At 50.5% G+C, this 25388-nt stretch overlaps 1 protein-coding gene across 1 annotated transcript in view; it reads right to left on the reverse strand.

Moving 5' to 3' along the window:
- The window catches only part of LOC143793453 (transcription factor COE3-like), a 224458-nt gene extending 201354 nt beyond the window's left edge, over nucleotides 1-23104 (reverse strand). Inside the window, exon 1 of the mRNA XM_077280435.1 lies at nucleotides 22828-23104. Coding sequence (XP_077136550.1) covers nucleotides 22828-22961 — 134 coding nt within the window. The 5' untranslated portion in view covers nucleotides 22962-23104. The remainder of the gene's footprint in view (nucleotides 1-22827) is intronic.
- Nucleotides 23105-25388: the final 2284 nt, after the last annotated feature.

Below are 25388 nucleotides of genomic sequence, written 5' to 3' on the forward strand. Positions count from 1 at the left end.
CTCCAGGGATGGCTGCTTCATTGAACACGGACATACTCCTGCCCTCTACGACCCAACCTGACTCTACCACTCAATCGGAGTTCTGAGTACCCCTAACAAGCAAATCCAAGAGGAGCCTCAAAATATTCAGTGTGACCATGCTGGTGATTCGCCCCTGCGGTATGCACAGAACAATTCCCTTTGGCAGAGTGTGGTGCAAGGGAGGCAGAACTTGATGCGAAAACTGTGGGTATCTGTCCCAGCACCGGAGGACATAGAAGAACACGAAGAGTTATCGCCCGTGGAATGGCGAGCTAAAGGAGAGGGGGAGTGTAACGGGGACAACCGCACCGTGGGTATCTGCATGCCGGAGCCGGAATTGATGAGGCTGCGTCCGCTGTTCCCGGAGCGAAGCTTTAGCCGGCAGGACCGTCATCCTGTCTGAGGGGGTGTGGCTAAGCATTACCAGGGGCAGCGCTGGGCGCGGGAACAGAGTGGGCGGGAAGGTGCTGTGCGCGGCTGAGGAGAGTGAGAGCTCCTGCTTCAGGGCAGTTAGCAGCAGAGGAGAGCGCCCGGCCTATACAGATGGACCGCAGAGACGAGAAGCCCATCGTGTGCAGGTCGGCACCCGGACATCAAGATGCCAATCACTCTGTAACAGTCAGTGTTGCGTGTGTGCCACCTGACAGACTGCGACTGGGTACTGCTGCTTCCTGAATCTCCGATGCATATTCATCGAGCCTTGCCTAATTCTGTCAAGACTGAGGCCTATACCTTGCTGGCCACCGGAGTCTCCTTACTGAGGACGTTTCAACGACTCAACGTTCCCTGCCGGGCAATTATCACCTTCTTCAGGACCCCACCGGATCTACATCGACGGCTGTAAGTGCCATCATCTGCTCCGGGACCTCTTCTATACTGATTTCCGCTCAACCAAAGGCCTGTATTCCCTGTACTGTCTGTTATTTACCTCACGTTTACCTATCTCCCTGCGTGGAGTAACTCTGTTTTATTAAAACTTGTTAACCCTTCATCTGCCTCCTGTCACTGTATCCCGTGACCTGCTCATATAAACACATACGCAACGCACCTGACTGTAAAAAAAAAAAAAATATATATATATATATATATATATATACACACATACACAGCACAACGGGCCGGGGCTCGGCTCGGCGCGAGGGCCGGGGCTCGGCGCGAGGGCCGGGGCTCGGCTCGGGTCAGAGCGAGGGCCGGGGCTCGGGTCAGAGCGAGGGCCGGGGCTCGGGTCAGAGCGAGGGCCGGGGCTCGGGTCAGAGCGAGGGCCGGGGCTCGGGTCAGAGCGAGGGCCGGGGCTCGGGTCAGAGCGAGGGCCGGGGCTCGGGTCAGAGCGAGGGCCGGGGCTCGGGTCAGAGCGAGGGCCGGGGCTCGGGTCAGAGCGAGGGCCGGGGCTCGGGTCAGAGCGAGGGCCGGGGCTCGGGTCAGAGCGAGGGCCGGGGCTCGGGTCAGAGCGAGGGCCGGGGCTCGGGTCAGAGCGAGGGCCGGGGCTCGGGTCAGAGCGAGGGCCGGGGCTCGGGTCAGAGCGAGGGCCGGGGCTCGGGTCAGAGCGAGGGCCGGGGCTCGGGTCAGAGCGAGGGCCGGGGCTCGGGTCAGAGCGAGGGCCGGGGCTCGGGTCAGAGGGAAAACAGAGCAGGAGCCACAGCAGCACAGAGGATTTTATGTGATATAGTCTGCAGAGGCGACGTCGGGGCTTAATGGAGCAACTGCTGACAATGGTGACAAAGGAGCTCAGATGTCAATTACTGCAGGTGGAAAACTCTGCTGGGAACCCAAAGACTATGTCCCTCTAATTAATGTAACCATGCCAGCGCTCTCCAGGGCATCGCCGCCGAAAACAGGCGCCATCTGATCAGGAAAAACAGCCGGGTACATCATCAACGGCGGCACCAAAAAAGCACCAAAAAGTGCCAGGGTGTACAAGGTCCACATACTATAAGTGACAATGTGCAGTGTATATATATACAGGAGGAGCGGCACTGTGCAGTGTATATATACAGGAGGAGTGGTACTGTGCAGTGTATATATACAGGACAGGAGGAGTGGTACTGTGCAGTGTATATATACATAACAGGAGGAGCGGTACTGTGCAGTGTATATATACATAACAGGAGGAGCGGTACTGTGCAGTGTATATATACAGGACAGGAGGAGTGGTACTGTGCAGTGTATATATACACAGGAGGAGTGGTGCTGTGCAGTGTATATATACAGGAGGAGTGGTACTGTGCAGTGTATATATACAGGACAGGAGGAGTGGTACTGTGCAGTGTATATATACACAGGGCAGGAGGAGTGGTACTGTGCAGTGTATATATTACAGGGGAGTGATGGTACTGTGCAGTGTATATATTACAGGGGAGTGATGGTACTGTGCAGTGTATATATTACAGGGGAGTGATGGTACTGTGCAGTGTATATATACAGGATAGGAGTGGTGGTACTGTGCAGTGTATATATACAGGATAGGAGGAGTGGTACTGTGCAGTGTATATATACAGGATAGGAGGAGTGGTACTGTGCAGTGTATATATACAGGAGGAGTGCTGATGTATACAGTGAAGCACGGTGGAGGCTCGGTGACATCTACGGTGAAGCATGGCAGAGGCTCGGTGATGTCTACAGTGCAGCACAGCGGGGGCTCGGTGATTCTTACAGTGAAGCACAGTGGAGGATCGGTGATTTCTACAGAGGAGCATCGGTGATTTCTACAGTGGAGCACGGGGGAGGTTTGGTGATGTCTACAATGGAGCATGGTGGAGGCTCGGTGACGTCTACAGTGAAGCACGGTGGAGGATCGGTGATTCTACAGTGGAGCATGGTGGAGGATTGGTGATGTCTACAGTGACGCACGGTGGAGGATCGTTGATGTCTAGAGTGGAGCATGGTGGAGGCTCGGTGATGTATACAGTGAAGCACCGTGGAGGCTCAGTGATGTCTACAGTTGAGCATGGTGGAAGATCGGTGATGTCTACAGTGAAGCATGGTGGAGGCTCGGTGATGTCTACAGTGAAGCACGGTGGAGGCTTGGTGATGTATACAGTGAAGCATGGCGGAGGATTGGTAATGTCTACAGTGAAGCACGGTGGAGGATCGGTAATGTCTACAGTGAAGCATGGTGGAGGATCGGTGATGTCTACAGTGGAGCATGGTGGAGGCTCGGTGACGTCTACGGTGAAGCATGGCAGAGGCTCGGTGATATCTACAGTGCAGCACAGCGGGGGCTCAGTGATTCTTGCAGTGAAACAAGGCGGAGCTCGGTGATGCCTGTCATGTTCCCAATGGCAGGGAATTAAACACATAACACGGACAAAAACAGGACGAGCTCTAGGGTGATGGAACCTGAGCTGACCGCGATCCTGAACCTCAACACTCAACTAACAGCAGCCGGGGAACGTTCCTGGGGGGGACTCTAGACGTCTCGCGCCAGCCGGAGATCTAGCTACCCCTATCAGGAGAATCACAGACCTATCTTGCCTCCAGAGAAATATTCCCACAGAAATAGCAGCCCCCCACATATAATGACGGTGAAATGAGAGGAAGGCACAAACGTAGTTATGAAAACAGATTCAGCAAAATGAGGCCCGCTTAAGCTAGATAGCAGAGGATACAAAAGGTGAACTGCGCGGTCAGCTTAAAACCCTTCAAAATACCATCCTGAAATTACTTGAACTCATGTGCCAACTCATGGTACATGAGTGGTAATTTCAGCCCACTAGAGCAACCAGCAGCAGAGAATTACATATCTGCAAGCTGGACTAAAAACATGAAAGCAAACATGAAACAGGGAAATCCAGACTTAGCTTGTCTTGAAGGCCTAGGAGCAGGTAGCAAAGGTAACAGAGACACACTGATACATTGATAGCCGGCAAGGGAATGACAGGAAAGCCAGGTTAAATAGGAAACACCCAGCCTCTGATGGACAGGTGGAAACCAGAGACCGCAACCCACCAAAGTCACCCAGTACCAGCTGTAACCACCAGAGGGAGCCCAAAAACAGAATCCACAACAGTACCCCCCCCTTGAGGAGGGGTCACCGAACCCTCAGGACGATCAGGATGAGCTCTATGGAAGGCGCGGACCAAATCAGTCGCATGAACATCAGAGGCGACCACCCAGGAATTATCCTCCTGACCATAACCCTTCCACTTAACCAAATACTGGAGTTTACGTCTGGAAACACGAGAATCCAAGATCTTCTCAACAACATACTCCAATTCTCCCTCCACCAGCACCGGAGCAGAAGGCTCAACCGAAGGAACAACGGGCACCTCATACCTCCGCAATAACGACCGATGGAACACATTATGAATAGCAAACGATGCTGGGAGATCCAAACGAAAAGATACAGGGTTAAGAATCTCCAAGATCTTATAAGGACCGATGAACCGAGGCTTGAACTTAGGAGAAGAGACCTTCATAGGGACAAAACGAGAAGACAACCACACCAAGTCCCCAACAAGAAGTCGGGGACCCACGCGGCGACGGCGATTAGCAAACTGCTGAGTCTTCTCCTGAGACAACTTCAAATTGTCCACCACCTGATTCCAAATCTGATGTAGCCTGTCCACCACCACGTCCACTCCAGGACAATCCGAAGGCTCCACCTGACCAGAGGAAAAACGAGGATGAAACCCCGAATTACAAAAGAAAGGAGAAACCAAAGTAGCAGAACTAGCCCGATTATTAAGGGCAAATTCGGCCAGTGGCAAAAAGGCAACCCAGTCATCTTGATCAGCAGAAACAAAACACCTTAAATAAGTTTCCAAGGTCTGATTAGTTCGCTCCGTCTGGCCATTCGTCTGAGGATGGAATGCAGACGAGAAAGACAAATCAATGCCCTTTTTAGTCAAATCAGTCAAAGGTTTAACAACACTGGAAAAATTAGTAATGAACCGACGATAAAAATTAGCAAAACCCAAGAACTTCTGAAGACTCTTAACAGATGTAGGTTGTGTCCAGTCACAAATCGCCTGAACCTTGACGGGATCCATCTCAATAGTAGAAGGAGAAAAAATGTACCCCAAAAAAGAAATCTTCTGGACTCCGAAGAGACATTTTGAGCCCTTCACAAACAGAGAATTGGCCCGCAGGACTTGAAACACCTTCCTGACCTGTAGAACATGAGACTCCCAGTCATCAGAAAACACCAAAATATCATCCAAATACACAATCATAAACTTATCCAGATATTTACGGAAAATATTGTGCATAAAGGACTGAAAGACTGAAGGAGCATTAGAAAGTCCAAAAGGCATTACCAAATACTCAAAATGGCCCTCAGGCGTATTAAATGCGGTTTTCCACTCATCACCCTGCTTTATCCGCACAAGATTATACGCACCGCGAAGATCTATCTTAGTGAACCACCTAGCCCCCTTAATGCGAGCAAACAAATCAGTCAATAATGGCAATGGATACTGGTATTTGACTGTAATCTTATTCAGAAGGCGATAATCTATACAAGGCCTCAGGGAACCATCTTTTTTAGCCACGAAAAAAAAACCTGCTCCCAGAGGGGACGAAGATGGACGACTATGTCCCTTTTCCAAGGACTCCTTAATATAATTCCGCATAGCAGTATGCTCTGGCACTGACAGATTAAATAAACGACCCTTAGGGAACTTACTGCCAGGAATTAATTCTATAGCACAGTCACAATCCCTATGAGGAGGGAGCGAATTGAGCTTAGGCTCCTCAAAAACATCCCGATAGACAAAAACGCAGGGACCTCAGAAGGAGTAGATGAAGCGATTGAAATCAGAGGTGCATCATCATGAACCCCCTGACATCCCCAGCTTAACACAGACATTGTTTTCCAATCCAGGACTGGATTATGAGTTTGTAACCATGGCAGACCAAGCACTAGTACATCATGTAAATTATACAGTACAAGGAAGCGAATCACCTCCTGATGAACGGGAGTCATGCGCATGGTCACTTGTGTCCAGTACTGCGGTTTATTCATAGCCAATGGAGTAGAGTCAATTCCCTTCAAAGGAATAGGAACTTCCAGAGGCTCCAGACTAAAACGGCAGCGTTTGGCAAAAGACCAATCCATAAGACTCAGGGCAGCGCCCGAATCCACATAGGCATCGACGGAAATGGATGACAGTGAACAAATCAGAGTTACAGACAAAATGAACTTAGACTGCAGAGTACTAACGGCAAAAGATTTATCAAGCTTTTTTGTACGTTTAGAGCATGCTGATATAACATGAGCTGAATCACCACAATAAAAACACAATCCATTTTTCCGCCTATAATTTTGCCGTTCACTTCTGGACTGAATTCTATCACATTGCATAGTCTCGGGTGCCTGTTCAGAAGACACCGCCAACTGGTGCACAGGTTTGCGCTCCCGCAAACGCCGATCAATCTGAATGGCCATAGTCATAGACTCATTCAGACCTGTAGGCGCAGGGAACCCCACCATAATATCCTTAATGGCCTCAGAAAGACCATCTCTGAAGTTTGCAGCCAGGGCGCACTCATTCCACTGAGTAAGTACCGACCATTTCCGAAATTTTTGACAATATACTTCCGCTTCATCTTGCCCCTGAGAGAGGGCTAATAAAGCCTTTTCAGCCTGAATCTCCAGGTTAGGTTCCTCATAGAGCAATCCCAGTGCCAGAAAAAACGCATCCACACTGAGCAATGCAGGATCCCCTGGTGCCAATGCAAATGCCCAATTCTGAGGGTCGCCCCGCAGGAAAGATATTACAATCTTGACCTGCTGAGCAGGGTCTCCAGAGGAGCGAGATTTCAAAGAAAGAAACAATTTGTAATTGTTCCTGAAATTCAGAAAGGTAGATCTATCTCCAGAAAAAAACTCTGGAATAGGAATTCTAGGTTCAGACATAGGAGTGTGAACAACAAAATCCTGTATGTTTTGAACTTTTGCAGCAAGATTATTCAGGCTGGAAGCCAAACTCTGGACATCCATGTTAAACAGCTAAGGTCAGAGCCATTCAAGGGTTAAGAGGAGGTAAGAAGCAGCTAGACAGCAATTAAGGGCTAGGCAGCAAAACTCTGAGGGGAAAAAAAAAAAAAAAAAATTCCCTTCAACACTTCTTTTTCTCCTGCTTCAGCCCAAACAATTAACACTTTGTGGGCCGGCTATACTGTCATGATCCCAATAGCAGGGAATTAAACACATAACACGGGCAAAAACAGGACGAGCTCTAGGGTGATGGAACCTGAGCTGACCGCGACCCTGAACCTCAACACTCAACTAACAGCAGCCGGGGAACGTTCCTGGGGGGACCCTAGACGTCTCGCGCCAGCCGGAGATCTAGCTACCCCTATCAGGAGAATCACAGACCTATCTTGCCTCCAGAGAAATATTCCCACAAAAATAGCAGCCCCCCACATATAATGACGGTGAAATGAGAGGAAGGCACAAACGTAGTTATGAAAACAGATTCAGCAAAATGAGGCCCGCTTAAGCTAGATAGCAGAGGATACAAAAGGTGAACTGCGCGGTCAGCTTAAAACCCTTCAAAATACCATCCTGAAATTACTTGAACTCATGTGCCAACTCATGGTACATGAGTGGTAATTTCAGCCCACTAGAGCAACCAGCCGCAGAGAATTACATATCTGCAAGCTGGACTAAAAAACATGAAAGCAATCATGAAACAGGGAAATCCAGACTTAGCTTGTCTTGAAGGCCTAGGAGCAGGTAACAAAGGTAACAGAGACACACTGATACATTGATAGCTGGCAAGGGAATGACAGGAAAGCCAGGTTAAATAGGAAACACCCAGCCTCTGATGGACAGGTGGAAACCAGAGACCGCAACCCACCAAAGTCACCCAGTACCAGTTGTAACCACCAGATGGAGCCCAAAAACAGAATCCACAACAGATGCCCTTGGAGAAAACGTCCTGCCTCCTGTGAGAAGCATCAGGACAATGATCCCAGCGTCAATGTCCAACTGGGATTGGTATCTGGTGGAGTCCAGGCAGAGTATGGAGCAGCCGCCAGTCTTTGGTGGGATGTGAAGGGGCTGCAGCACCCAAACCCAATGTTATTCGTGACCTGGACGTCATCACCCATGAGGGCTGGGCTAAGGTTCCTAAAGAAGCGCTGCCCGGAGCTGCTGTCTGGCCATGTCCGCAGCAGGTTATAACAGCCAGATGGGATCTGCCGAGTACATGAGAGGCGGGTTACGGAGGGGGACATTCCGGCGATGGTGGCAGTCAGTAGAAGGGCATGTTGTGGTGAACTTGTATTCTACGTAGTGAGTGTGTTACATGTGGGGTCTGATAGGACAGCGCGTCCCCAATCTATCACTGCTGGGGGTCTTACCTGTGGAGCCCCCGAGAGCTCAGCATCATCAGAGGCATTGGGTTAGTGCTGGGACTCTTCTCCTCAGTCCCCGGACAGCGGCCGGGCACCATCGCTGTGGCCCCGCCATGCTCAGGGCCCCATCATGGCTGATGGCGTGCAGTATTAGTGACCTCGGGAATATTCAGGAACGTGAAGCTGACAGCAGACCTTTATATATTAATACATACAGGTCTTAGAGCTGATGAGGCCAGTGTACTAACTTGGAAAATGCATAGCAGAATAATGCTGATAACTAAGAGAAGCATTTCATATTATAGTGAGCACACCTGCCTCATCAGGCTAAGATCTACTTATTCTTGTATACAGTTTGGTGCTGTAAAATCTGGTGACTGTGCCTTTAAGATACAGCCCCTTTAATGATGCCATGCACCCGTCACGTGTATATATCGGTCTGTGTAGCCCCTCAGGTCACTGGAGAGGCGTCGCGCTGAATTTCACGGCTCCGCTTCTGGACTCGGCTCAGTTTTTACTTTTTACATAATTTTCTGGTTTGTGCCAAAAACGGAGAAAACAGAATAATAAAGGGAGCGGATGAAATGCAGAAGGTGAAGCCCCCTAATGTGAGAGTTGGGGGCCGGCGCTCACGGCTCTGCTGCATTTAGTGGGTGGCAGTACCACAAAGCTCAGAATTCCCAGGGTCTGGAGCTCCCCCTGCAGGACATCAGCGGGAACGCAGTCTCAGTCCTATAGAGAAAAGTCACTGAACCAATGAGCCTCGTCCATCAGGACAGCGGGTGAGGACATGAGCGCGGCCACCGGGGGGCGCCGTCACAGGACTCCTGACCCCTACAGCCCATCCAGGGAGGAAAGTAACAATGTATCACTGTGATTTACAATCAGCAGGAGCCAATCAGATTGCTTGAAAACCCTTAAAGTCACAGTCACCTCATTGTAGCATGGTAACATCAGATCGCTCCTGTGACGCCATCATCAACGCCGGCGCCCCGAACACAACGACTTTCTCATCATAAGAGATTCAATAAATAATAAAACCCCAAATATTCCTGTTATTATGGCCTCGGACAAAGGCGGGGCCCCGCGGACACGGAGCAGAGGGGGCCCCGCGGACACGGAGCAGAGGGGGCCCCGCGGACACGGAGCAGAGGGGGCCCGCGGACACGGAGCAGAGGGGGCCCCGCGGACACGGAGCAGAGGGGGCCCCGCGGACACGGAGCAGAGGGGGCCCCGCGGACACGGAGCAGAGGGGGCCCCGCGGACACGGAGCAGAGGGGGCCCCGCGGACACGGAGCAGAGGGGGCCCCGCGGACACGGAGCAGAGGGGGCCCGCGGACACGGAGCAGAGGGGGCCCCGCGGACACGGAGCAGAGGGGGCCCCGCGGACACGGAGCAGAGGGGGCCCCGCGGACACGGAGCAGAGGGGGCCCCGCGGACACGGAGCAGAGGGGGCCCCGCGGACACGGAGCAGAGGGGGCCCCGCGGACACGGAGCAGAGGGGGCCCCGCGGACACGGAGCAGAGGGGGCCCGCGGACACGGAGCAGAGGGGGCCCCGCGGACACGGAGCAGAGGGGGCCCCGCGGACACGGAGCAGAGGGGGCCCCGCGGACACGGAGCAGAGGGGGCCCCGCGGACACGGAGCAGAGGGGGCCCCGCGGACACGGGTCAGTGGTGGTGGACCCATGGTCACGGGTCAGTGGTGGTGGGCCCATGGACACGGGGCGGTGGGGGGCCAACGGACATGGAGCAGAGGGGGCCCCACGGACACGGGGTGGCGGGGGCCAATAGGAATTATTTTATCCAACTTATACAATTAGTAGTTTTTCTGCTATATTATATATAACTATATACACACACAATAATATACGGTGTGTATATATATATATATATATATATATATATATATATATATATATATATATATATATATACACACACACATACACACACACTATACACTAATATGCACACTGTACATACACTAATATACGGTATATATATACACACACACACACACACTATACACTAATGCACACTATACATACACTATTATACGGTATATATATATATATATATATATATATATATATATATATATATATATATATATATATATATATATACACACACACACATATATATACACACACACTACACACTAATATACACACCGTACATACACTAATATACGTTATATATATATATACACACACACACACACACTCACATGCACACACTATACACACTGTACATACACTATTATACGGTATATATATATATATATATACATACACACACACACACACATATATACACACACACTACACACTAATATACACACTGTACATACACTAATATATGTATAAAATAAAGGAATAAGTAACATATTGATCTGTATTTGGGGTAGCCATGGTTACAGTTTGTCTATTTTATCGCTGTATTTTCCCTCGCACTTTTTGTTGTTCCTTCGGAGGCTTCTTCCTTCGTTTTGGTGACATTTCTCCATTTTGCCGTCTGCTCTCTAACACCGTAATACGGCGGACGTATAACAATGTTAATGTCAGAATGAAGAGTAAGCGATGCGCCGAGTTCCCGCGGGCGGCGGATGAATGCGCCGTTCTGAGCCGCTGCTTGGGCAGATGCTGCGGCCATTAGTCGCCGTGCACACAACATCCGAGAACTGGACGCACACCCTCCCTCGTTACCGCCCTCGTTACCGCCCTCGTTAACTTGTGTTTATTTATTTGGGGCTAATTATTAAAGTCTGTTTATTGTAAAATGTGTCAGAAAAGAGAGCGGAGCCGGCTGCTGGATGTGATGTGCGGAGCCCAGACAATTACACCACAATTACCGAGAAGATGACACAAGCCAGATGGTGGAGAAGTCATCGGACCCGGCGGAAAACACAGGTCCGCGAGATGCCAACAGAGAATCCACAGAGGAAGAAGCCACGACGGACGACAAGAAGAAAACCAACGACATGAATAATAATTAACGGAAACATTCTATATAGAAACCTGGTAAAAAACGCCTATAACTACAGCAACAAAATAAAATGGACGAACGTAATAATCGGCTTAAAACACGATTCACAGTAAAAGGTGAAACTTCTCTACTGCGAATAAATACAAAGATCAGTCACTGAATAGGAAATATCTGTAATTAAAAACCAACAATAATAAGAAAGAGCAAAGATGTAATTACTCAGAATGGCAATAATACACATTATTATTATTACTATTATAAGTATTAGCTGTCGCTGGTTCATTACTTGCTGCCATTGTTATTACTTTGTATCGCTCGGATTTCCTTTCTTTGGCTACTTTATCCCTTTAGCTACGAGCCGCTATTCAGCAACAGAAACCAGACGATCGATCGGTAAAACTTACTAAAGACACATCTGTAATTCTGAAGAGAAGACGCAGCCAGCGCACTACTCACAACCGGGGCAGATGGCGGATCACGGGAAAATGAGGACACCGCTACTCCGGGATTGGATCTGGTCGGGGAGTCGATGGGACCGAGTCCTGTAGATGTGGCGAGGGAGCCGCGCAGCCGGAGAGTCGCCTGGTGGCATTGTGTCCTCCGGTGAGTGACGGCTCCTATTCATCTATCTACTACACTGTAGAGACACCGCGGGCAGAACGCCGTCTACGTACCCACAGCGACTACTGCTCCAGTCCCACAAAACATTTCCCCACATATCCGGACATTTATCACGGGTGACTTCAATAACAAGTAATGTACTAAATGTTAACTACAAGTACTGTGATAACATGATCCTCAGAACCAAGACAATCACAGTACATGATCCTCCGACACTGACCCAGGACAATCACAGTACATGATCCTCCGACACTGACCCAGGACAATCACAGTACGATCCTCAGAACCAAGACAATCACAGTACATGATCCTCCGACACTGACCCAGGACAATCACAGTACATGATCCTCCGACACTGACCCAGGACAATCACAGTACATGATCCTCCGACACTGACCCAGGACAATCACAGTACGATCCTCAGAACCAAGACAATCACAGTACATGAACCTCCGACACTGACCCAGGACAATCACAGTACATGATCCTCCGACACTGACCCAGGACAATCACAGTACATGATCCTCCGACACTGACCCAGGACAATCACAGTACATGATCCTCCGACACTGACCCAGGACAATCACAGTACATGATCCTCCGACACTGACCCAGGACAATCACAGTACGATCCTCAGAACCAAGACAATCACAGTACATGATCCTCCGACACTGACCCAGGACAATCACAGTACATGATCCTCCGACACTGACCCAGGACAATCACAGTACATGATCCTCCGACACTGACCCAGGACAATCACAGTACATGATCCTCCGACACTGACCCAGGACAATCACAGTACATGATCCTCCGACACTGACCCAGGACAATCACAGTACATGATCCTCCGACACTGACCCAGGACAATCACAGTACATGATCCTCCGACACTGACCCAGGACAATCACAGTACATGATCCTCCGACACTGACCCAGGACAATCACAGTACATGATCCTCCGACACTGACCCAGGACAATCACAGTACATGATCCTCCGACACTGACCCAGGACAATCACAGTACGATCCTCAGAACCAAGACAATCACAGTACATGATCCTCCGACACTGACCCAGGACAATCACAGTACATGATCCTCCGACACTGACCCAGGACAATCACAGTACATGATCCTCCGACACTGACCCAGGACAATCACAGTACATGATCCTCCGACACTGACCCAGGATAATCACAGTACATGATCCTCTGACCCAGGACAATCACAGTACATGATCCTCTGACCCCGGACAATCACAGTACATGATCCTCCGACACTGACCCCGGACAATCACAGTACATGATCCTCCGACACTGACCAAGGACAATCACAGTACATGATCCTCCGACACTGACCCAGGACAATCACAGTACATGATCCTCAGACCCAGGGCAATCACAGTACATGATCTTCTGACACTGACCAAGGACAATCACAGTACATGATCTTCCGACACTGACCCCGGACAATCACAGTACATGATCCTCCGACACTGACCAAGGACAATCACAGTACATGATCCTCCGACACTGACCCAGGACAATCACAGTACATGATCCTCAGACCCAGGGCAAACACAGTACATGATCCTCCGACACTGACCAAGGACAATCACAGTACATGATCCTCTGACCCAGGACAATCACAGTACATGATCCTCTGACCCAGGACAATCACAGTACATGATCCTCCGACACTGACCCAGGACAATCACAGTACATGATCCTCTGACCCAGGACAATCACAGTACATGATCCTCTGACCCAGGACAATCACAGTACATGATCCTCCGACACTGACCAAGGACAATCACAGTACATGATCCTCCGACACTGACCAAGGACAATCACAGTACATGATCCTCCGACACTGACCCAGGACAATCACAGTACATGATCCTCTGACCCAGGGCAATCACAGTACATGATCTTCTGACACTGACCAAGGACAATCACAGTACATGATCCTCTGACCCAGGACAATCACAGTACATGATCCTCTGACCCAGGACAATCACAGTACATGATCCTCTGACCCAGGACAATCACAGTACATGATCCTCCGACACTGACCCAGGACAATCACAGTACATGATCCTCTGACCCAGGGCAATCACAGTACATGATCTTCCGACACTGACCAAGGACAATCACAGTACATGATCCTCCGACACTGACCCAGGACAATCACAGTACATGATCCTCCGACACTGACCCAGGACAATCACAGTACATGATCCTCCGACACTGACCCAGGACAATCACAGTACATGATCCTCTGACCCAGGACAATCACAGTACATGATCCTCCGACACTGACCCAGGACAATCACAGTACATGATCCTCTGACCCAGGGCAATCACAGTACATGATCTTCCGACACTGACCAAGGACAATCACAGTACATGATCCTCCGACACTGACCAAGGACAATCACAGTACATGATCCTCCGACACTGACCCAGGACAATCACAGTACATGATCCTCTGACCCAGGACAATCACAGTACATGATCCTCTGACCCAGGACAATCACAGTACATGATCCTCTGACCCAGGACAATCACAGTACATGATCCTCTGACCCAGGACAATCACAGTACATGATCCTCTGACCCAGGACAATCACAGTACATGATCCTCTGACCCAGGACAATCACAGTACATGATCCTCTGACCCAGGACAATCACAGTACATGATCCTCTGACCCAGGACAATCACAGTACATGATCCTCTGACCCAGGACAATCACAGTACATGATCCTCTGACCCAGGACAATCACAGTACATGATCCTCTGACCCAGGACAATCACAGTACATGATCCTCTGACCCAGGACAATCACAGTACATGATCCTCTGACCCAGGACAATCACAGTACATGATCCTCTGACCCAGGACAATCACAGTACATGATCCTCTGACCCAGGACAATCACAGTACATGATCCTCTGACCCAGGACAATCACAGTACATGATCCTCTGACCCAGGACAATCACAGTACATGATCCTCTGACCCAGGACAATCACAGTACATGATCCTCTGACCCAGGACAATCACAGTACATGATCCTCTGACCCAGGACAATCACAGTACATGATCCTCTGACACTGACCCAGGACAATCCCAGGACATGATCCTCTGACATCGACCGTGGACTATATACTGTAATAGTCATAGGTCAGTGTCAGAGGATCATGCACAGTGATTGTCATGGGTCAGTGTCAGAGGATGATGTATTGTAATAGTCCTGGGTCATTGTCAGGGAATCATTTACTGTGATAGTCCTGGGTTAGTTTCAGAAGAACAGATCCATGATAGTCCTGGGTTACAATATCAGAAGGACAGGTTCCATGATAGTCCTGGGTTATAGTTTCAGAAGGAAAAGTTCCATGATAGTCCTGGGTTATAATATGATAAGGACAGGCTCTGTGATAGTCCCGGGTTATAGTTTCAGAAGGACAAGTTCCATGATAGTCCTGGGTTATAATATAAGAAGGACAGGTTCTGTGATAGTCCTGGGTTATAATTTCAGAAGGACAGGTTCCGTGATTGTCCTGGGTTATAATATCAGAAGGACAGGTTCCGTGATTGTCCTGGGTTATAATATCAGAAGGACAGGTTCCGTGATTGTCCTGGGTTATAATATCAGAAGGACAGGTTCTGTGATAGTCCTGGGTTATAATTTCAGAAGGACAAGTTCTGTGATAGTCCTGGGTTATAATATCAGAAGGACAGGTTCCATGATAGTCCTGGGTTATAATTTCAGAAGGACAGGTTCCGTGATTGTCCTGGGTTATAATATCAGAAGGACAGGTTCCGTGATTGTCCTGGGTTATAATATCAGAAGGACAGGCTCTGTGATAGACCTTGGTTATAGCATGAGAAGGAAAGGTTCTGTGATAGTCCTGGGTTATAATATCAGAAGAACAGGTTCTGCGATAGTCCTGGGTTATAATTTCAGAAGGACAGGTTCTGTGATAGTCCTGGGTTATAGCTTCAGAAGAACAGGTTCTGTGATAGTCCTGGGTTATAATATCAGAAGGACAGGCTCTGTGATAGACCTTGGTTATAGCATGAGAAGGACAGGTTCTGTGATAGTCCTCGGTTATAATATCAGAAGAACAGGTTCTACGATAGTCCTGTGTTATAGTTTCAGAAGGACAAGTTCCATGATAGTCCTGGGTTATAATATGAGAAGGACAGGTTCTGTGATAGTCCTGGGTTATAATATGAGAAGGACAAGTTCTGTGATAGTCCTGGGTTATAATATCAGAAGGACAGGTTCCATGATAGTCCTGGGTTATAATATCAGAAGGACAGGTTCTGTGATAGTCCTGGGTTATAATATCAGAAGGACAGGATCTGTGATTTTCCTGGGTTATAATATGAGAAGGACAGGTTCCATGATAGTCCTGGGTTATAATATCAGAAGGACAGGATCTGTGATAGACCTTGGTTATAGCATGAGAAGGACAGGTTCTGTGATAGTCCTGGGTTATAATATCAGAAGGACAGGTTCTGTGATAGACCTTGGTTATAATATCAGAAGAACAGGTTCTGCGATAGTCCTGGGTTATAGTATCAGAAGGACAGGTTCCATGATAGTCCTGGGTTATAATATCAGAAGGACAAGTTCTGTGATAGTCCTGGGTTATAATATCAGAAGGACAGGATCTGTGATTTTCCTGGGTTATAATATGAGAAGGACAGGTTCCATGATAGTCCTGGGTTATAATATCAGAAGGACAGGATCTGTGATAGACCTTGGTTATAGCATGAGAAGGACAGGTTCTGTGATAGTCCTGGGTTATAATTTCAGAAGGACAGGTTCTGTGATAGACCTTGGTTATAATATCAGAAGAACAGGTTCTGCGATAGTCCTGGGTTATAGTATCAGAAGGACAGGTTCTGTTACAGTCTTTGGTTACAATTTGACAAAACCAGCGATATCCCGGAATATATGTTCGTAATAAGCCTCCTGTGAAAGTCCCGGATCGTGTCAGTGATTCTTAGCGATTCCAACTTTAGCAGATCACGCCTGACAGTGGAGGATCAGTATCAGTAGGATATACTCCATAGATCCACGGTGAGTGAGCCGTAGCAGAAAAACACACTGTGGCATTTCCTAGAGTAGTCCCCAATCAGTGTAACATTCTGGATTAGAAGGACCTGATCTCCGATAGTCCTGATTCAGCAGACTATGTCCGGGACTGTCCAGCACCAGTAAGACATTTCCTGTGATAGCCCTTGATTACTGGGACATTAAGTGATAGTCCTGGGTCAGGAAACCATTTTCTGCAATAACCCAGAGTTATTGGGACTGTTTGAGATTATGTTAATAATGGCACGAAAGGTTCTGAATAGGTCATATAGATAATGAACCCGCATGACTCAGCACTGGGTCAGGGTCATTAACATAAACCTACTGATATTACAGACTTGAGTGAAAGTTAATAGAACATGTCCTGTGATATTCCTTGGTCAGTGTCAGTGGATCATGTTTAGCCTTGTGTAAGTGGATCATGTTTGTGCCTGGGGTCATCATCTGTGGATCATGATTATCTCTGGGTCAGTGGAGCATGGTTGGTCTTCAGTCAGTATCTATGGATCATGGTTGACCTCGGGGTCAATGTCAGTGGATAATGGTTGGCTCTGGGTCACTGGATCATGGTTGGCCCCGGGTCAGTGTCTCTGGATCATGTTTGGCCCCGGGTCAGTATTTGTGGATCATGTTTGGCCACGGGTTAGTGAACTTGGGTCAGTGAATAAAGTTTGGACCTTGGTCAGTGGATCATGCTTGACCTGTGGTCACTGTCAATTGATCATGGTTGGCCCTGGGTCAATGTCAGTGGATCATAGTTGGCCCAAGGTCAGTGGGTCATGATTGGCCCTGGGTCAGGGTTAGTGGGTCATGATTGGCCCAGGGTCAGTGGATCATGTTTGGCCCCGGGTCAGTGGGTCATGATAGGGTCAGGGTCAGTGGGTCATGATGGGGTCAGGGTCAGTGGGTCATGATTGGCCCAGGGTCAGGGTCAGTGGATCATGTTTGGCCCCGGGTCAGTGTCTGTGGATCATGTTTGGCTCCGGGTCAGTATTTGTGGATCATGTTTGGCCACAGGTCAGTGAACTTGGGTCAGTGAATCAAGTTTGGACCTTGGTCAGTGGATCATGCTTGAACTGTGGTCACTGTTAATTGATCATGGTTGGCCCTGGGTCAATGTCAGCGGATCATAGTTGGCCCAAGGTCAGTGGGTCATGATAGGGTCAGGGTAAGTGAGTCATTATTGGCCCAGGGTCAGTGGGTCATGATAGGGTCAGGGTCAGTGGGTCATGATTGGCCCCGGGTCAGGGTCAGTGGGTCATGATTGGCCCCGGGTCAGCGTCTGTGGAACATGTTTGGCCCCGGGTCAGTGTCTGAGGATTGTTTGGCCCCAGGTCAGTGTCTGAGGATTGTTTGGCCCCGGGTCAGTGTCTGAGGATTGTTTGGCCCCGGGTCAGTGTCTGAGGATTATGTTTGGTCCCCGGTCAGTGTCCGTGGATCATGTTAGGCCCGGGTCAGTGTCTGTGGACTTGGGATAGTGAATCAAGTTTGTACCTCGGTCAGTGGATCATGTTTGGCCCTAAAGCAGTGGATCATGGTTGGTCTGCGGTCAGTGTCAGTTGAACATGGATGGCCCTGGGTCAATGTCAGTGGATCATAGTTGGCCCTGGGTCAGTGGATCATGATTTGCCCTGGGTCAGGGTCATAGTTGGCCCTAGGTCAGTGGACTATGGTTGGTCATCGGTCATTGTCAAATAGTCCTAGTTGGCTTTGGATCAGTGTCTGTGGGTCATCGTTGACCCTGGCAAGTCAGTGGATCCTAGTTTGCATTGCGTCAGTGGATCATAGCTGGACCGTTGTTTAGTGTCTGTGGAATATGCTTGGCCCTGGGTCAGTTCATCATAGTTGGTCAGTGGATGTTGGCCCTGGTCAGTGTCTGTGGATTATGGTTGTCCCTGGGTCAGTGGAGCATGGTTGATCCTCAGTCCGTATCTGTGGATCATAGTTGGCCCTGGGTCAGTGGATCATGGTTGGTCCTCTGTCAATAACAATGGATCACAGTTGGTCCTCAATCAGTTTCAGTGGACTGTTTTGGCCCTGGTCAATGTCTATAGATCATGGTTGAGTGGGTGTCACTAAGCTATATGCCCTGAATGTTAGTGATTCATGTTTTGAGGTTGCCCTGGATCACTTTAGGTAGGAAGATTCCGGAGATAATCCTAAATCAGGTCAATAGGACAGATCCTATTCCTGGATCAATAGAAAATTTGCTGAAATTATTTTGAATCAGCATCAGTAGGACATGCAGTGTGCTGGGCCTGGATAAGAGTACGTGATTTATATCCAGAGAAAGTCCTGAGGACTAATAGGAATTTCTTGTAATTGTCCTGGGAGAATGCCGTAGTACAAAACCTCAGTGTCAGAGATTCATGTAATGACAAAATATCAGTTCTGTATGTAGGAAGTTTCTTGAAAAGTCTCGGATCCGTGTTAGTAGGAAGTTTGTGGAGTTCATTTTGGACGAGTCAGTAGGAAATGTCCGGAGAACATCCTCAATCAAGATCACTAGTTCATGTCCGGAGATCGTCCTCGGTCAGGATCACTGGTTCATGTCCGGAGAACATCCTCAATCAAGATCACTAGTTCATGTCCAGAGATCGTCCTCGGTCAGGATCACTAGTTCATGTCTGGAGATCGTCCTCGGTCAGGATCACTAGTTCATGTCCAGAGATCGTCCTCGGTCAGGATCACTAGTTCATGTCCGGAGATCGTCCTCAGTCAGGATCACTGGTTCATGTCCGGAGATCGTCCTCGGTCAGGATCACTAGTTCATGTCCAGAGATCGTCTTCGGTCAGGATCACTAGTTCATGTCCGGAGAACATCCTCAATCAAGATCACTAGTTCATGTCCGGAGATCGTCTTCGGTCAGGATCACTGGTTCATGTCCGGAGATCGTCCTCAATCAGGATCACTAGTTCATGTCCGGAGATCGTCCTCGGTCAGGATCACTGGTTCATGTCCGGAGAACATCCTCAATCAAGATCACTAGTTCATGTCCGGAGATCGTCCTCGGTCAGGATCACTAGTTCATGTCCAGAGATCGTCCTCAGTCTGGATCACTGGTTCATGTCCGGAGATCGTCCTCGGTCAGGATCACTAGTTCATGTCCAGAGATCGTCCTCGGTCAGGATCACTGGTTCATGTCCAGAGATCGTCCTCAGTCTGGATCACTGGTTCATGTCCGGAGATCGTCCTCGGTCAGGATCACTATTTCATGTCCGGAGATCGTCCTCGGTCAGGATCACTAGTTCATGTCCGGAGATCGTCCTCGGTCAGGATCACTAGTTCATGTCCAGAGATCGTCCTCGGTCAGGATCACTAGTTCATGTCCAGAGATCGTCCTCAGTCTGGATCACTGGTTCATGTCCGGAGATCGTCCTCGGTCAGGATCACTAGTTCATGTCCGGAGATCGTCCTCGGTCAGGATCACTAGTTCATGTCCGGAGATTGTCCTCAGTCAGGATCACTGGTTCAGTCAGGAGATCGTCCTCGGTCAGGATCACTAGTTCATGTCCAGAGATCGTCCTCAGTCTGGATCACTGGTTCATGTCCGGAGATCGTCCTCGGTCAGGATCACTAGTTCATGTCCGGAGATCGTCCTCGGTCAGGATCACTGGTTCAGTCAGGAGATCGTCCTCGGTCAGGATCACTGGTTCATGTCCGGAGATTGTCCTCAGTCAGGATCACTGGTTCATGTCCGGAGATTGTCCTCAGTCAGGATCACTGGTTCATGTCCGGAGATTGTCCTCAGTCAGGATCACTGGTTCATGTCCGGAGATTGTCCTCAGTCAGGATCACTGGTTCATGTCCGGAGATTGTCCTCAGTCAGGATCACTGGTTCATGTCCGGAGATTGTCCTCGGTCAGGATCACTGGTTCATGTCCGGAGATCGTCCTCGGTCAGGATCACTGGTTCAGTCAGGATCACTGGTTCAGTCAGGATCACTGGTTCAGTCAGGATCACTGGTTCAGTCAGGATCACTGGTTCAGTCAGGAGGATCACTGGTTCAGTCAGGATCACTGGTTCAGTCAGGATCACTGGTTCAGTCAGGATCACTGGTTCAGTCAGGATCACTGGTTCATGTCCGGAGATCAGGATCAGTGAGGAGTTTTCCTGAGAGTCAATTATTTGTAGGAGACCATGACTGAGGTGAGATGGTCTTGGGTCTGTGGTTGGTGTCCTGTGATCCAGAGTAATCATTGTGGTTGGCCTGAGTGTGACTAGAGGAGCGCAGAGCATCGGGTGCGGATTGCTGCAGTGTCGATGAGTGAAACTGTAGCAGGGTACAGCTTTGGCTGTGACCAGAGTATGTTTCAGTCCTGGGTGTTGAAGTAGAGAACAATCCAGGGAGAAGGGTCGTCAGCGCAGCATAAGGTGTGAGCGGAGGTCAGCGCAGCATAAGGTGTGAGCGGAGGTCAGCGCAGCATAAGGTGTGAGCGGAGGTCAGCGCAGCATAAGGTGTGAGCGGAGGTCAGCGCAGCATAAGGTGTGAGCGGAGGTCAGCGCAGCATAAGGTGTGAGCGGAGGTCAGCGCAGCGTAAGGTGTGAGCGGAGGTCAGCGCAGCGTAAGGTGTGAGCGGAGGTCAGCGCAGCGTAAGGTGTGAGCGGAGGTCAGCGCAGCATAAGGTGTGAGCGGAGGTCAGCGCAGCATAAGGTGTGAGCGGAGGTCAGCGCAGCGTAAGGTGTGAGCGGAGGTCAGCGCAGCGTAAGGTGTGAGCGGAGGTCAGCGCAGCGTAAGGTGTGAGCGGAGGTCAGCGCAGCATAAGGTGTGAGCGGAGGTCAGCGCAGCATAAGGTGTGAGCGGAGGTCAGCGCAGCGTAAGGTGTGAGCGGAGGTCAGCGCAGCGTAAGGTGTGAGCAGAGGTCAGCGCAGCATAAGGTGTGAGCAGAGGTCAGCGCAGCATAAGGTGTGAGCGGAGGTCAGCGCAGCATAAGGTGTGAGCGGAGGTCAGCGCAGCATAAGGTGTGAGCGGAGGTCAGCGCAGCATAAGGTGTGAGCGGAGGTCAGCGCAGCATAAGGTCTGAGCGGAGGTCAGCGCAGCGTAAGGTGTGAGCGGAGGTCAGCGCAGCGTAAGGTGTGAGCGGAGGTCAGCGCAGCGTAAGGTGTGAGCGGAGGTCAGCGCAGCATAAGGTGTGAGCGGAGGTCAGCGCAGCGTAAGGTGTGAGCGGAGGTCAGCGCAGAATAAGGTGTGAGCGGAGGTCAGCGCAGAATAAGGTGTGAGCGGAGGTCAGCGCAGCGTAAGGTGTGAGCGGAGGTCAGCGCAGCATAAGGTGTGAGCGGAGGTCAGCGCAGCGTAAGGTGTGAGCGGAGGTCAGCGCAGCATAAGGTGTGAGCGGAGTGCAGTCTGCATGGTTGGCTGCCAGTAGAGGACGGTCCCATGTTTTGGGGCACGGTGCGCGCAGTGCTGCTGAGTAGTCGGGGGTACAGTGCAGTCAGTGTGGTTTTGTAGAGTACAGGTTTAGGGGTGAGTAGAGTAGAATACAGTCTGGAATGTTTGGGGAGCACAATGCAGTAAATTTGATGTTTAAGAAGCAGCTTTGGCTGTGAGTAGAGTCCTATGTGCACAGTACAGTCAGTGTTTTTGACGCCAGTGTGCAGCTTTGCTGGTGAGTGCAGCCCTGTCCCTGGAGCACAGCTTTGGCGGTGAGTGCAGCCCTGTCCCCGGGGCACAGCTTTGGTGGTGAGTGCAGCCCCGTCCCGCTCTCCCCCGGTCCCGCACTCCCCCGGTCCCGCTCTCCCCCGGTCCCGCTCTCCCCCGGTCCCGCTCTCCCCGGTCTCTTACCTCTGCGCCGCGGTGCCGGAGTCCAGGATCCCCGGGCTCTGCATCCAGGCTCGCACGGTGGACAGAGCTGCCGGCAGCGGTTCCTCCTTCATGCTGAGCGCCGCCCGGGACAGCGGCTCCTGGAGGGAGAACATGAGGCGCTGCGCTCCGCCCGATCCCCGCGCTGTGCAATCCCCGCCCGATCCCCGCGCTCTGCGCTCCGCCCGATCCCCGCGCTGTGCAGTCCCCGCCGGGCGCAGGTGGCCGGGATCATCCGCTCAGCAGCGCGGCGCACACAACACTGAGGCTGCATCGTGCTCCCCGGCTGGAGGCTGCCGGGCGGAGGATGTCCCGGGGGAGGCTGCCTGGGAGTGGGGAGAGGAGCAGCCTCCCTCCTCCTGCTCCGCACTGCCTCCTCCCGCATCCCTGCCCGGTGCCCTCATCATCCCACAGTCCGCCCCTCACCGGTGACACCTCCTTCCTATGTGCAGGGCCGGTTTTAGGCAAAGTGGGGCCCTAGGCAAAGTTTAAAATGGGGCCCCAAATGCTAACATACTGCACATCACACAGAAGCATAGTATATAGCCCAGCCCACATAGTAGTATATAGCACTGCCACGTAGTATAGAGCACAGCCCACACAGTAGTATAGAGCACAGCCCACACAGTAGTATATAGAACAGCCCACACAGTAGTATACATAGTAACATAGTTAGTAAGGCCGAAAAAAGACATTTGTCCATCCAGTTCAGCCTATATTCCATCATAATAAATCCCCAGATCTACGTCCTTCTACAGAACCTAATAATTGTATGATACAATATTGTTCTGCTCCAGGAAGACATCCAGGCCTCTCTTGAACCCCTCGACTGAGTTCGCCATCACCACCTCCTCAGGCAAGCAATTCCAGATCCTCACTGCCCTAACAGTAAAGAATCCTCTTCTATGTTGGTGGAAAAACCTTCTCTCCTCCAACCTTCTCTCCTCCTATACAGCACTGCCCACACAGTAGTATATAGAACAGCCCACATAGTAGTATACAGCACTGCCCACACAGTAGTATATAGAACAGCCCACACAGTAGTATATAGAACAGCCCACACAGTAGTATACAGCACTGCCCACACAGTAGTGTACAGCACAGCCTACCCAGTAGTATACAGCACTGCCCACACAGTAGTATACAGCACTGCCCACACAGTAGTATACAGCACTGTCCACACAATAGTATACAGCACTGCCCACACAATAGTATACAGCACTGCCCACACAGTAATATACAGCACAGCCTACACAGTAGTATACAGCACAGCCTACACAGTAGTATACAGCACTGCCTACACAGTAGTATACAGCACTGCCTACACAGTAGCATACAGCACTGCCTACACAGTAGTATACAGCACTGCCTACACAGTAGTATACAGCACTGCCCACACAGTAGTAAACAGCACAGGAACAGCCCACATCCCCCCTTCCGAGAATGGCTCCACAGTCCAGTAAATAAAAAAAACAAACACAAGCTCCTCACCTCTCCACACATGCCCGCGCTGCTCCCTGCTCCTGTGTCGGCGGCTGCCACTGCTCTGCCTGGGACACAGTGAGTGCACGCGCACCCGCTGTGTCAGAGGCAGAGCGGGGAATGATGGGAGAGGGAGCGTCAGGCGATGCTCTCTCCTCCATCATTGCATTGAACTGTACCGACAGACGCCGGTATAGTTCAATGCGGCGGGGGAGTTGCCGCTGGCGGCAGGCGGGCCCCCCTGTCTCACAGGGGCCCCATAGCGGCTGCGTGACTTGCCGCTAGCTGGGGGCCCCTGGGGGAGAGGGGGCCCCAGGCAGCTGCCTGGTCTGCCTGCCCCTAACGCCGGCCCTGCCTATGTGCACCCCAGGAGTCTGACATCAGCGGTCAGACCCTCCTCACCCTATACACTATCATAGGCACCAAACTCCGACCAAGCAACAGTAACTCCATCCTTACCAGGAGCACCCCAAGATCCACTCCGAGCATCTGCCAATCATCGATGTGACCATCCTTACCAGGAGCACCCCAAGATCCACTCCGAGCATCTGCCAATCATCGATGTGACCATCCTTACCAGGAGCATCCCAAGATCCACTCCGAGCATCTGCCAATCATCGATGTGACCATCCTTACCATGAGCACCCCAAGATCCACTCCGAACATCTGCCAATCATCAATGTGACTATCTCTACCATAAGGATCTCAAGATCCACTGCAAACCTCCACCAATCAACAGTATGACCATCCTTACGATGAGCACACCAAGATCCACACTGAGCATCTGCCAATCACCGGTGTGACCATCCCTACCAGGAGCACCCCAAGATCCACTCCGAGCATCTGCCAATCACCGGTGTGACCATCCCTACCAGGAGCACCCCAAGATCCACTCCGAGCATCTGCCAATCATCGATGTGACCATCCCTACCAGGAGCACCCCAAGATCCACTCCGAGCATCTGCCAATCATCGATGTGACCATCCCTACCAGGAGCACCCCAAGATCCACTCCGAGCATCTGCCAATCACCGGTGTGACCATCCCTACCATGAGCACCCC

Source organism: Ranitomeya variabilis, chromosome 1, assembly GCF_051348905.1.
Source record: "Ranitomeya variabilis isolate aRanVar5 chromosome 1, aRanVar5.hap1, whole genome shotgun sequence".
Taxonomy (NCBI): Eukaryota; Metazoa; Chordata; class Amphibia; order Anura; family Dendrobatidae; genus Ranitomeya; species Ranitomeya variabilis.